The 15,218-nt window shown below is 34.7% G+C and overlaps 1 protein-coding gene across 1 annotated transcript; it reads right to left on the bottom strand.

Moving 5' to 3' along the window:
* Positions 1 to 237: 237 nt before the first annotated feature.
* INSIG1 (insulin induced gene 1) lies at positions 238 to 15,188 on the bottom strand. Its single transcript, XM_053713810.1, has 6 exons — positions 14,963 to 15,188; positions 12,558 to 12,909; positions 7,532 to 7,656; positions 6,646 to 6,812; positions 4,476 to 4,575; positions 238 to 4,088 (listed from the first exon to the last, which is right to left on the bottom strand). Exons 2-6 carry the CDS (start codon positions 12,889 to 12,891, stop codon positions 4,059 to 4,061), a joined length of 756 nt encoding a protein of 251 aa, XP_053569785.1. The 5' UTR covers positions 12,892 to 12,909; positions 14,963 to 15,188; the 3' UTR covers positions 238 to 4,058.
* Positions 15,189 to 15,218: the final 30 nt, after the last annotated feature.

Below are 15,218 nucleotides of genomic sequence, written 5' to 3'. Positions count from 1 at the left end.
AAAGAATAAAATGTAGAAACTGCAGCTCCCTGTTTCCTTGGATTTGAGAAAAGTTTCTAAATGTTATATGAGCCTACCATTAAGCCAAGAGATCAGCTTGCTCCCTCAACATGTTAAAGAAGAGTCACCAAATAGGAATACTAGACGTGTCCTGCAATAGATACATAACTTTACAGCTTAGCAAATATAACATGTTCAGTATAGAATATTATTTAAAAAAAAAAAAAAATACACAGGTCAAAATGAACCATAACCTTTAATAATAATACAAAATATGTTATGTACATCTATTAACATACCACAAAAATCCTACACATGATCTGGTAACTGAATCACATGTTTAAATCCAGCATAGTGCAAATAAAAAAAAATAATCAAATTAGATCACTTTGGTTCAAAAACTTGCTACAAGAGTTGGCAACATTCAAGCTTGTTTGCATATTTTGGCTATATACTCAAATGAAGAAAAGTGTAACAAAAACAATGTAATGAAAATACAAGCCTTAGTCATGATTTAAATAATAGAAGTAACCGATTTCAGCAAATGTATCTGGACCTCTAAAATGATAGTTGGTTTTAATATTTTTTTAACATAATAAATTTAAAGATTTACTTGAAAGCTTAATATGTGACTGCATCTTCAGAATTTAATCAATTTAAGGAACTTAAAACCTTAAGATATTGCAATAATAGATATGAAAGTGCAAGACTATATATAATATTTATATATTTTAATACACACAAAAAAGGGCATTTCTATTTTGAAACAAATATGAAGTGCAGGGAAGTGCTCAGCTGGTCAAGGAGCAGAAACTCACTGGCTGACAATAAAATCTCCTCTTTTTGGTGCAACAAAGGAACATAACTTTGTTTCTTTAAAAGGACACTAAACACAAAAGCTTTCTTTCGTGATTCAGATAGAGCAGAAATTGTAAGTAACTTTCTAATTTACTCCTATTATAATTTTTTCTTCGTTCTCTTGATATATTTATTTGAATGCAAGAATGTAAGCTTAGGAGCCAGCCCATTTTTGGCTAAGCACCTGGGTTGTGCTTGCTGATTGGTGGCTAAATGTAGCCACCGATCAGCAAGTGCTATCCACGATTCCAAACCAAAAATGGGCTGGCTCCTTAGCTTAGATCCCTGCTTTTTTTTTTTTTTTTATAAAGATAGCAAGAGTACGAAAAAAAAAAATGGATAATAGGAGTAAATAAGAAAGTTGCTTAAAATTGCATGCTCTATCTGAATCATGAAAGAAAAAAAATTGGTTCAGTATCCCTTTAAGTTACTGATGGATTTCAATTACTTAAAGGGACACTGAACCCAAATTTTTTCTTTTGTGATTTAGGTAGAGCATGCAACTTTAAGCAACTTTCTAATTTACTCCTATTATCAAATGTTCTTCATTCTCTTGGTATTTTTATTTGAAAAGCAAGAATGTAAGTTTAGATGCCGCCCATTTTTGATGAACAACTTGGGTTATCCTTGCTGATTGGTGGATAAATTCATCCACCAATAAACAAGTGCTGTCCAGGGTCTGCATTTTCTTTTTCAAATAAAGATAGCAAGAGAATGAAGAAAAATTGATAATAGGAGTAAATTAGAATGTTGCTTAAAATTGCATGTTCTATCTGAATCACGAAAGAAAAAAGTTGGGTTCAGTGTCCCTTTAACTAAACAAAAATAGTTTACAGGACTCCACATAGGAGGAAATGAATATAAGACTTGGTAGGTTTTGTACAATTGCTATCTGTAATAGTTTCAAGTAGGAGAACCTTCAACTGATACAGAAGTACATTTTATGTGTTTAAAGGGATAGGAAAGTCAAAATTAAACTTGCATGAGTTAGATAGAGCATGTCATTTTAAGATACTATTAAATTCACTTCTATTTTCAAATGTGCTTCGTTCTCTTAGTATCCCTTGTTAAAAAATGAATATGCACATATCATACACTAGTGGGAGCTGCTGCTTATTGGTGCCTGCACACATTTGTCTCTTGTGATTGGGTATATAGATAATTTCAGCTTACCGTCAGTAGTGCAATGCTGTCCCTTCAGCAATGGATAACAAGAGAACGAAGACAATTTGATAATAGAATTAAATTGCAAAGTTATTTAAAATTGTATGTCCTATCTGAATCATAAAATAAAATTTTGGGGTTTACTATCCCTTTAAATTGTCAGTTAGCATAATTAGATGCACAGCTGTCTTGAAGCAAGAGTTGAAACCAAAACCAATAAGGTACAATTTGCAAAGGCAACTTTACACACACACACACAAAACAGAAAAACAAATAAAATAAATACAAACAATGGAGTAATTCTGAACCTAGCTTGACAAGCATTTCTAAGACAAATATGTCACATATTTTTTTGAAAATTTATATTAACATTTGCTATATTTTAATTTTCAAAAAGCATTACCCTCTTCAGTACTAGACAGCACCACCTATAATAATTTTTTTCTAAAATTTGCTTTTTGTTTAAATTGACTTTTATACATACCAGCTAAACCCACTACTACTAATTCTCATTATAGATGACTGTGCTTGCAAACCAGAGTTTTGGCGTGGGATGATTACAACAGTGAGTATTAACAGCTCATGTATTTTTAATATTGACTAATGTTTGGAAAATATTAATAGATTTTTTTTTAAAAAAATTCTAATTTCACTTACGTTATCTCGTCATCAACAAGTTCTTTTATAAACAGGTGTGTATAATGTTCAACCAAATTAAGTTAAAATGAATGTTCATGGTCGGGACCCATTAATATAGAAGAGAAAAATACTTAAGTAAAAAGCAATCTAGAACTGAGGAGGTTATACCAATTCATATGCGCTTGTTCAAGAAATAAAATCATATACCCTTTAAATATAATACTAGGCTTATATTTAAGATTTTTAACACATTGCACTTTATCTTCACTAAGATTCAGATTGAAATTGATCTACATGTAATTAAATGTATACAATGAATACTTGTGCTCAACAATATAATAACATTAAAAAACAATGTTCAATGAAGTGACAAATGCACTTTTCTTTTTACAAGGCAATCACAGACTGCAATTATTATTAATAAGGCTGTCAAGAGAATATAAGGTTACAGGTCTATAATAATTTTACATAAATCAGAAAACTGGACATTTGAAACTTCAAAAAAATGTTTTAATAGTATCGGTTAATGATCAATGGATTTTTGAGCAACAGAACTGATACAATTTAGAGAACACTAACTGAATTTGGAACTATGACTATTTTTAGGTGCCATTTGGCCCCAGAAACAAAAATAAATTTAAGAAAAAAATTAAATAAATAAAAATATGGCATAGTTAATCATTTTCTTCCATGTGAAAATATTAATTATTAAATTAATATTCACAGATTTTAACTATACAGGTATAATAAAATAAAAATGTATTTTTATTTATAATTCAATCTGAAGTGTTTTATATCTAATTGTTCAAACAAACAATTTCAGCCAGTTTTCCATTTGGAGTCTTTAACAATATTCAGCTTCATACAACACATTTAAAGTGCTGTTCCAAGTAACCTTTTCACTTACAGCCTTATTTTACATCTTGGATAAATAATACAATTCTGCTCAGCACCACACCTATTAGAAGCACCTTTCACCAATTCTATCTCCCTTCGGTAAAGCTTGGAGATGAGAGTTCATATTTTGTCAAATGGTAATACTGGATTGTAAATCTGATGAACAGCTTATTCTAACCATGCATAGTACAATATCAAATCTTACCACACTGCAGGAAGATCAAAAAGAAATCTGCAGCAAATTAGGGAAGAAAAGATATATTGTGACATTGATTTGTCCCTTTCCTTTCCATAATGTTATCTATTGGATGTACTAAAGCAGGAATACAAACCAACCTGAAAACCACAAAAATGTAAAATTCTAAAAGGAAAATAAAAACACCCTTGATCTTTTAGTTGGAGCAGGAAAGTTCCAGAGCTGTTACATAGATACATGCTTTAAATTTTTCCAGTATTAGGTAGTCCGTCTCCTTGTGTAGTGGTGCCTTTTAAGCGATAACTTAGTCATTGTGTACTTTTTCTTGAGGCCCCTGAAAATTAAAGAAAAATATAAATAAATCAGAAAATGTAATATCTGTACAATGTTCTAATCTGATTTATAAAATATACTGCATTACATTTTGTAACTGGGATTGTAGTTCACAGATACAAGTGAGTATAAACTAGACCTGAGCGAAACCGACGTTCGCTGCCGAATGTGCATTCGGATCTGTTTGGAGTCAGATTTCTTCTTGTGAAAGTTCAACACACTAAGATCTGTGCAAATCTAGTTCTTAGTATTTTGCACTTTCACAACAAGAAATCCGGCTTCGAAAAACCGTTAGCAGTCGTCTTCTTTCCGCAGTTGTCAGTGTACAAAACTGTCAAATGCACAGGCCTAGTATAAACATGATTAAGCACGAAATAAAGCTGCATACCATTGCTAATTGCCGTCCTATATTTCCGACAGTTACACCTCCTGAAAAGAATATGCAAGGCAGCCAAGAACGTATGTAGAGAAAATCTGGTGACGTATATCTAAAATAAAACAATAAAATAGTGTTAGAAACTCAGAAAATGATTTAAATAATACAGTAAAACAAACTCCATATTCTTGGTATCTATTTATAAATATTTGTTTATTTTTTTTAAAAAGCACAAACAAAAAAAAAACTATTTTGCCCCAGATGAGGATATGGCCAATGACTGTAGCATACACATGTAGCTACTTCTCATTTGCTCAGCCTCATCTTGGGTGAAACATGAACACAATTTTGTTACAGGTGTTTAACACAAAGTAAAAGGCAGAATTTTTAAAAATAAAATGCTGTACTGAAACAAAACATGTTGACACTAAAATGTCCCTTTAAAAAAAAAAAAACAGCCTTGTAGAAGTGAACAAACATTTATGTTAAGGTACAAAAGTAGGTTATGTTCACAGAACATTAAAGGCGTTTTGAGGGCTTTACCATCCTTTAAAAAAAGAGATCCTTTTAATTCAAGTAAAAAACATACAAGGGGGCTAGGAAGCTCGATAGCTTGAATAAAAACAAAGCCTTTGCAAGTTGATTTACTGTGTCAGTGAAACAATAGCAAATTAATTTAGATGATGTACAGTTAAATAGCCACAATCAAATCCATCTGTTACAATTAAATGTTTTGCAAAATAAATCAATCAGACATAGTTTCTAGTACTTTGATTCATCACTTGTGGCTTTAAGGTGCTTGGAAATAACACAAAAAACACTAAGGGCCAGATTACAAGAGGAGCAGTATTTAACGCTCCTGCTTGAGGATTAACTCCTCCCCCATAGATGTCAATAGAGCAAAAAAAAAGTGGAAAAAAAGCCTTAACATCCTAGTCACGCGCAAACCTGATTGCATATTCTCAAGTGCACTAACCCAACATACAAATATGAATTTTTCACATTACAATGTTCTTCACATAGAACAATACGTTAAAATATAAATAAATATATATATATATATATTTTTAAACAAAGGAGAGCACTCTCACTCAGCCCATCAACTGCCAGGGTGCTAATGTAATTGAATATAACTGAACAGAAGACTGGCACTCTGGTCTTGCAAGAAACAAGGGGGATTACAAATAAAAAGTAATACAACACATAGAAACACCCAGCACTCACCAGCTAGCTCACAGCTAAGATAAAATCACAACTTGTCCAGTTGTGATTTTATCTTAGCTGTGAGCTAGCTGGTGAGTGCTGGGTGTTTCTATGTGTTGTATTACTTTTTATTTGTAATCCCCCTTGTTTCTTGCACCCATTCCGGACTGGGGTTAACTGCCTGTGGCTCTGGTGACATCACAGCTTTTTTGGAGTGCTATTTAGCACCCAGGGCTGGATGTTGCCGAGTCACAGGATGTGTACCTGATCCGGTCTTGGAGTACAGTTCCCTTCCATGTTTTGTATTTTCTATGGGTGATTACATCCACCTGTGCACCCCTTCTTTGTTCTCAGTTTGTTTGGCTTTGTGAGCTTGCATGATGGTGTGGCTGTGTTAGGGACTCAGGCAATGGAAAGGACCTTGACGTGCCTGAGCTTTCCCATTTGGCCAGATGCGGTAACTAACCTTTCCAGTTGTGATTTTATCTTAGCTGTGAGCTAGCTGGTGAGTGCTGGGTGTTTCTTTGTGTTTATATATATATATATATTTATTTTTTATATAATACAAGCACAAAACCCAACACATGCAAACACCCGAGATAAACCCCTCTTCGCTTGCATGTAACTGTTAGCGATTTACTCATAATCTGGCCCTAAATCATCCAGTTACGTCAGATTACATCTTATCTTAGAATATGAAGGTCATATAAATTATTTTAAAATTATTGCTTAATAATGACACATTCAACTTGATTGCAGCTCTCTATTGATTAGTATGAGTGATTTAGAGTGAAGTAATTTTAAACCGAAGGAAATACATTACTGTACAGTTTTTCCCCCAATTAGTTGAGTGCTCTCTCACGTACATCTTAAGTATATATGATAAACAGCATTATCATATTTTGATATATTTCAGCTCCAGTTTGCCGTTAGTACATAGACTAAAAATATATATATAAAAAAAACATCAAATACTTACTGGTATACTCCATTATACACAAGAAATTGTGTTATGAGTGTTGCAAGAAAGGCAATTGTAATTCCTAGCCCAAGACCACTTCTAGAGCGGTCAAATGTCCACCACAGGCCCAAAGACAAAGCTGCAAGTGTTAGTGACAACTGCACATTGTTGGCAAAATCAAGTTTCTAGTAAAAGAAAAAGGTTAAGGAAAAGAAAAACCATGTTTTTCTAAGAAAATAATTCATTTTTAGTCTACAATCCTACAGGTTTATTTATTAACAAAAAGAGGACTTGCTCTACTAAAAATTCTAGGATGTGTTAACTGCTACAATAAGAAAATAAAGTTAGATATAATGGTCTTCACAGTATTTCTATATTTGGGTCTAGTAGAGCAGCTTATATTTTGGCTACAAACGCCAATATCTAAGGATATTCTGTGAGTAGCACATCATATACTACAATAAAGATAAAGGGCTAAATTTATTAAGCAGTGGAGGTTGCTTTGGAGCCCTTGCTATGCAGGATCACTAATGCAAGCCTGTTTACCACAAGTTAAGCTTCTTCTTAAACAAGAGCAGGGGCCGCTTGGGCAGTGGACGAACAGTGCTCGCTGTTAGCTGTCCACTATAGAAAAAAACAAACAAATAAAATCCCCACAGATGACAACTTTGCTACCTGGGAACCATTTATGCCCATATATTGGTAAATGTGGCCCATAGAGTGCAGTATTAGTATACTGCAAGCTCATCTTCTACTAACAAAGTTGTACACTGGGAGCTATATTTGGATTAAACAACTATTAACTTCATAAGCATGCCTTTATTAAGATGGCTCATCTTCTATCTGAGTAGTAGAATATACTCTTATTAAAGGAAGAAAAAAATTTTGCACTAGTCAAGGATACAGCACTTGCATGATTAATTCCAACAAAAACTGCTATACATCTCATAACGCTGGCCCATTCCCTCTTGAATTCATGTGGTTCTCCAAGATGACGGTCAATAAAGGGATACAGCAAACCAACAACAGCTGTGGAACAAAAAAAAAATGAATTAATACACTACACTAAATAAGTATACACAACAGTCAGGCTAACACAAAACTAGAATGTGAAGAGGTTAATGGGACAGGAAATTAAAAACGGTCGTGATTTAGATAGAGCCTGCAATTTTAAACAACTTTCCAATTTAGAATTGATTTATAATTATCTAATTTGCTTTGTTCTCTTGGTATCCAGGTTTAGCAGCAGCAATGCACAACCAGGAGCTAGCTGCCGGTTGGGTGCTGCACACATATACCTCTTGTAATTGGCTAACCAATGTGTCCAGCTAGTTCCTAGTAGAATATTGCTGCTCTTTCAACAAAGGATACTAAGAGAATGGACCAAATTGGAAAGTTGTTTAAAATTGTATTCTCTATACAAATCACAAAATAAAAGTTTTGGGTTTCATGTCCCTTTAATAATAGTATTAATTATTTGCTGTAATTTCTATTGCCAGCATGAAATTACACGCTTGTATGCTAATAAACAAGATTTAAAAAAAAAAAAAAATAACTATAATGTTCCTCCAAAAATATAAAACATACAGAGTTATAATATTTTTTATTTTAATATAAATAAAATCAAGCTTGAAAACTGTCAAATTATCAGCAATTTCATTAATAAATTTAGCTCATAATGAAATGTCAGGCAATAAAATGAATAACTATTAGATTTAAAAAAGATGGAATTTGTGTATGTATGTATTTATATATATATATATATATATATATATATATATATATATATATATATATATATATACACACACACACACAAATTCCATCTTTTTTAAATCTCTCTCATTATATATATATATATATATATATATATATATATATATATATATATATATATATCTCAACAACATTGGTACAATAATCTTAAAAATGCCATCACAAAACATTTGGTATGTAATATTTACTTCTTTATACGATATGACACTGAAAAAAGCGAATGAAAATACATAAACAAAATGTAATTTTCTGCTTGTACAAAAAGCTTACTATAAAAAGTTCAGATAAAAGCCGTAAAACTAATCTTCTATAGCCTCTGCTCTAGCATTTTATTTGGCTTGCACAACATATGTGATATTTCCTGTTGGAACGTTCTGCAGCAGATCTTAGTCTCCGCTTTTTAACTCCTGATCATTTCCTTATTTTCGATTCTAGGCAGTGTGGCATGTTAAACACAGCAGCCAATGGAGGCTGAGCCAACTTGCTCACCAGTTTAGCTGGTAGCCAATGAGAAGATAACAGGCTTACAACACCACTTCCTTTGCTATCTGAAGTATGCCAAGCAGATGTCAGCAACCAGCAGATGAAACTGTTTCAATTCCGATATAGGATTTCATACAGTTTAAAGAAAACCAAGGGAGGAGTTCTAAACCAATTTATTCATGTCAGTTCAGTTAGGTAACTTTGCATTTCTAAACAGTACCCTGCTATTCAAAACAAAATCTTGTTAATACTACAGTAACAAGTTATATAAATTCTGTATTATTTTTCTCTCAAGATGTGTGTTCTCATTTCATGCCTATCCATCAATACATACATTTAAAAAAGCACAAATACATTAAAATGCTTAGTTTTTCCACTGAAAACAGAAAAATGTGTCAACCGTTTGCTACTTGGTTAATTTTGCAACAAATCTATAGGTATTTTATGATGACTGTAAGTTACCATTGAATAACAAGGGGTGGCTATATAACATATTTGACCATATGATTTGCTACATACAGCAACCTCTTTAAAATACTGTTAAAAACTAAATACTTCCTTAACCCCTTAATGACCACAGCACTTTCCATTTTCTGTCCGTTTGGGACCAAGGCTATTTTTACATTTCTGCGGTGTTTGTGTTTAGCTGTAATTTTCCTCTTACTCTTTTACTGTACCCACACATATTATATACCGTTTTTCTCGCCATTAAATGGACTTTCTAAAGATACCATTATTTTCATCATATCTTATAATTTACTATAAAAAAAAAATTATAAAATATGAGGAAAAAATTGAAAAAAAAAAACAAAAAACACACTTTTTCTAACTTTGACCCCCAAAATCTGTTACACATCTACAACCACCAAAAAACACCCATGCTAAATAGTTTCTAAATTTTGTCCTGAGTTTAGAAATACCCAATGTTTACATGTTCTTTGCTTTTTTTGTAAGTTATAGGGCCATAAATACAAGTAGCACTTTGCTATTTCCAAACCATTATTTTTCAAAATTAGCGCTAGTTACATTAGAACACTAATATCTTTCAGGAATCCCTGAATATCCCTTGACATGTATATATTTTTTTTTAGTAGACATCCCAAAGTATTCATCTAGGCCCATTTTGGTATATTTCATGCCACCATTTCACCGCCAAATGCGATTAAATACAAAAAAATCGTTCACTTTTTTACAAATTTTTTCACAAACTTTTGGTTTCTCACTGAAATTATTTACAAACAGCTTGTGCAATTATGGCTTAATTGGTTGTAAATTCTTCTCTGGGATCCCCTTTGTTCAGAAATAGCAGACATATATGACTTTGGCGTTGCTTTTTGGTAATTAGAAGGCCGCTAAATGCCACTGCGCACCACACGTGTATTATGCCCAGCAGTGAAGGGGTTAATTAGGGAGCATGTAGGGAGCTTTTAGGTATAATTTTAGCTTTAGTGTAGTGTAGTAGACAACCCCAAGTATTGATCTAGGCCAATTTTGGTATATTTCATGCCACCATTTCACCGCCAAATGCGATCAAATGAAAAAAAAAACGTTAAATTTTTCACAATTTTAGGTTTCTCACTGAAATCATTTACAAACAGCTTGTACAATTATGGCACAAATGGTTGTAAATGCTTCTCTGGGATCCCCTTTGTTCAGAAATAGCAGACATATATGGCTTTGGCGTTGCTTTTTGGTAATTAGAAGGCCGCCAAATGCTGCTGCATTTCACACGTGTATTATGGCTAGCAGTGAAGGGGTTAATTATGTAGCTTGTAGGGAGCTTGCAAGGTTAATTTTAGCTTTAGTGTAGAGCTCAGCCTCCCACCTGAAACATGAGACCCCCTGATCCCTCCCAAACAGCTCACTTCCCTCCCCCACCCCACAATTGTCCCCGCCATCTTAAGTACTGGCAGAAACTCTGCCAGTACTAAAATAAAAGCTATATTTGGGCTTTTTTTTTTTTTTTTTTTTAGCATATTTACATATGCTGCTGTGTAGGATCCCCCCTTAGCCCCCAACCTCACTGATCCCCCACTAAACAGCTCTCTAACCCTCCCCCTCTGCCTTAATGGGCGCCATCTTGGGTACTGGCAGCTGTCTGCCAGTACCCAGTTTAGTAAAAAATTTGCCTTTTTTTTAAAAAAAATTCCCTTTTCTGTAGTGTAGCTTCCCCCCCCAAGACCAACCCCCCACCCCTTCCAGATCCCTTAGCTGTTACTTTAAAACTTTCAAAACTTTTTTTTTTGTTGCTTTTTACAGCTTTATTTTTCTGCAGTGTAGCGGTTCCCTCCCGCTCCCGCCCCATGCCCGCCCGCCGCCCCCCGTGCACGCTCCCGTGCGCGCTCCCGACTGACCCGCCCCCGATCCCGCCCCCCTTCCCTCTACTCGGCACATCGATGGCCGCCCACCCGCCTCCCAGGCTTGCTCCCACCCACCAACGATACCGGCCACCGATGTCCGGTGCAGAGAGGGCCACAGAGTGGCTCTCTCTGCATCGGATGGCCATGGGGGGTTATTGCAGGATGCCTCCATATCGAGGCATCACTGCAATAACCGGAAAGCAGCTGGAAGCGAGCAGGATCGCTTCCAGCTGCTTTCCAGACCAAGGATGTACGCCACACGTCCTCGGTCATTAACTGTCTTTTTTTTGAGGACGTGTGGCGTACGTCCTTGGTCGTTAAGGGGTTAAAGGGACACAGAACCCAATTTTTTGTATTTCATGATTCAGACAGAGCATGCAATTTTAAGCAACTTTCTAATTTACTCCTATTATCAATTTGTCTTCATTCTCTTGCTATCTTTATTTTAAAAGCAGGAATGTAAATCTTAGCAGCCAGTCCATTTTAGGTTCAGCACCATAGATAGCGCTTGCAATTTGGAGGCTTACAGATACCCACCAATAAGCAAGCATAACCCAGGTTCTCAATCAAAAATGGGTTGGGTCCAATGCATCACATTCCTGTTTTTTAAATAAAGATAGCAAGAGAACAAAGAAAAAAAATTATAATAGAAGTAAATCAGAACGTTGCTAAAAATTGCATGCTCTATCTTTATCAGAAAAGAATTGGGTTTAGTGTCCCTTTAATGCATAAACAGCATATGCTACTTACTGCTCTGAATGAGTTAAAAAAACTTGGAACCTGACACTGTAGACCAACTGCTTATATGCTTTTTGCTGAAAGAGCTCAGAAAATCCTACTATCAAGGTATCAATAGCTATATGACAGAATAAGAGGTACTGCTCTATCACTTTTAAGATCATCTCTTGGCAGATAATATAATGAATTACCACTGCACCATTTATCACAAAATCTACAATAATTATTATTAAAAGGTTTTAAAATGCACAAATGTGGATTTTAGATTTGACAAATCCCTTTCAGTACCCATAAAATGTTCAATTGAGTATTCATACCTGAAGTCAATTGGGAGCCAAAATGAATGTAATTTACAGGATATTATTTTTATAGGCAGCGGAAAGTGTTGGAGAAAGCATTTTCAAACACCCCAAAGAAGGCATTTTGACTGGCGTCATCTATTTAAAAGTGTTTTTTTTTTTTTTTTTTATATCTCTTTAACTAGAATAAAATGCTACCAACTCATAACCTAGACTTATATCTTGTCCATTGAAAAGAACTGGCAAACGTAAAACAGTCATCAATTATACTTACCAGCTGCTGTACCACAGCATGGAGGTACCCACCAAGCAGATGAGAAAATGGTAGCAATGACCTCCTCAGGGAAAAGAGTCACATTCCTTTGTATTTGAAGTAAATTAAGCACCAAAGCTAGAAAAGCACCAACAGAGAAGAGGACAATGCTTCTTCTCATCAGGCTGCGGCCTTCATTGCTGGCTAGAGTGCTGTAGGCAAGGCTGATGAGGGAATTTAAGGAGGACATGACTTTTCCAACTCTGCTTGTTATCCAAGGGCTGACTGGTGTGCAGTTTTGGTCTCTCCTCCTTGAGCAAGAGCAACTCCAGCAATGCTCCTCTAATCTGGGCATTTGTTAAATGCTAGTTAACTGTAAGAAAGACAAAAAAATACATAAATATTAGGCAGTCAGGAGAGCAGACGACATAAATAAATGGTGGGATTTATTAATAGATATCCGAAGTTTGAATTCAGTTACAGAATATCATTCATCTTCTCATAAAGAAAAAACATAAAGGGACACTTAACGTGATGGAAATACATCACATAAACAGATACATTGCACATTATTATACTTGTCTACATATGGTAGTAATGATGTCTGTGAAGAAAAGTCTCAAAATGTTTATACGGTATTTATGCTTCAAAGCCATAAATCTTCCTGTTACTTATTACAGTATCTAAATATGTATTCGGTTATAGCATTATAATGATGGTATAATCAAATGATTGGTAGTTTACTAGAATAATCCAGACATATTGGAGACAAAATCCAAGCACCTTATTTCTTTATATAAAAGGTATTTTTTTTTTTATTACTGATGACTACAAGAAAAAAAAAAACATTTGATTTATACATAAAAACAAAAATCATTACCATTAAAACACTTTATTTAACCAAGAGAAAAAAGGGGTATGCCACTGTACAAGCATCTTATTCAGCAAAACTGAACTCCTTAAAACAAAGTATAAATACATTTGAAAAGCTATAAATAACTCACAAGCAATTGGTTTAAGCAACTTTAAAATTAGGAAATACTTGAGAAATATAATTGTTAGTACCATCTGGATGAAACCTCCCACTCTCTATTATTCAGATTTACACTGCTTAAAGGTTTTATTCATCCAGGTGTATAGCACTCAAGTCCCCTACTACTGGAATCAGTCAAGCAGAAACTTGACAAACTGAAATGAAACTTAAAGCCTGCAACTCATTTTTAAAGTGACAGTCAAACAAACTTGTATTATTCAGAAAGATTATTCAATTATAAGAGATTTTTAAATTTACTTCTATTTTCAAATCGACTTGTTCCTATTGGTACCATTTGTTGAAAAAAGAAATTGTACATGTCCTACACTACTGGGAGCTAGCTGGTGATTGGTGCCTGCACACATATGTACCTTGCCATTGGCTCAGTAGATGTGCTCAGCTAGCTCCCAACAGTGGATTGTTGCTCTTTCAGCAAAGGATACCAAGAAAAAAGATGCAAATTTGATAGCAGGAGTAAACTAGAAAGTTGTGGAAAAGTATGTGGTCTATCTGAACCATGAAAAAAAAATGGAATTCATGTCCCAAAGGACTAAGGTGCACAGTTATACCCAATGCTCCAGCTCAATATTAGTCAGTTTCTTTCTTCAAATTTAGCCCTTACTACTTCCCATCTGCTAGATTCTAGGCTGTCATATCACTCAATAGCACAATTTACAAATATGAGTAAAGATCAAAACATTTAACAATATCAACATAACCAATTTTAAAGCACAAAATGTTTCCTATGTACATTATAATACAAATATCCTTCATTGGCTATCATCAGAATTTATTCCCTCTATTGTTCCCTTAGCTATTCTTTGAATGTTAGCATTGATGCCTAGTTTAATAAGCACAATTACTATCTACTAGTTATTACCTACACTACCAAACTGTACACTATACCGAATACCCACAACAAGCAATGATGTTAAACAGCCGTGTGCCACTAAATGCCCATAATTAGCAAAAACAGTAACATGCTAGCAAATGCTCACCATATCAGCAATAAATAATCATTTCAACCACTAAAATACTACTTAAAACCTATATTTATGCTTCGGTGGTACAATTTCCTATGGGTTCTAATCATTGTGTGTAGTAACATTACTCAGTATCAAGCCAGCCACTGCACTGCCTACTATTAGCAAGAACATCACATACAGAATATGTCACAAATAGCTTCACCCAGTTATCTACCATCTAATACTATCATTACCACCCAGTGGTGCTGCATCAAGTCTCCACAGGTAAAACGCTACAAGCTAACAAATGCCAGTACTGAGGCTGACTTCAGGTATAAACCTGTACAATATCCCCAGTACGACACCTCTCTAAGCTGGCATAACCAATCCCCTCCCTCGCCAGATACCAAGGACTAGTAGTCCCTTACCCTGTACACTAGAGCACTCGTGGTAATTTCACCCTCAGGCGGAAGACAGCAGCTGTTAGAGCTGATAAACTTTTGCCCTCTTTAAAGATTCCATCCACAGTAGCATCCGAGTACTGCTTAAATAAGAGGGGACGGTTTAGTTGTCACTAATAGTGACACCTCCATCCCCGCCCCCCCCAGACAAGTCGGTGTCCTCCGCTGCCCCGTCCTCCTCCCTATATGATTCAGTAGTCAGAGGAGTCCATAAGGGGGCAGG

The sequence above is a fragment of the Bombina bombina genome, chromosome 5 (genome assembly GCF_027579735.1).
Source record: "Bombina bombina isolate aBomBom1 chromosome 5, aBomBom1.pri, whole genome shotgun sequence".
In the NCBI taxonomy this organism is placed as follows: domain Eukaryota; kingdom Metazoa; phylum Chordata; class Amphibia; order Anura; family Bombinatoridae; genus Bombina; species Bombina bombina.
Note: the sequence above shows the minus strand (reverse complement) of the source record. Positions and strands in the feature narration are given on the sequence as shown.

What these genes read in the sequence shown, in the direction of transcription:
- INSIG1 (XM_053713810.1), bottom strand. Translation starts at nt 12,891, where the DNA reads ATGCCCAGATTAGAGGAGCATTGCTGGAGTTGCTCTTGCTCAAGGAGG. An exon ending in GAATTAATCATGCAAGTGCT is followed by an intron (nt 6,813 to 7,531) that starts GTATCCTTGACT and finishes TTCTTTTACTAG; the next exon opens with AAACTTGATTTTGCCAACAA. An exon ending in GTGTATAATGGAGTATACCA is followed by an intron (nt 4,576 to 6,645) that starts GTAAGTATTTGA and finishes GTTTTATTTTAG; the next exon opens with ATATACGTCACCAGATTTTC.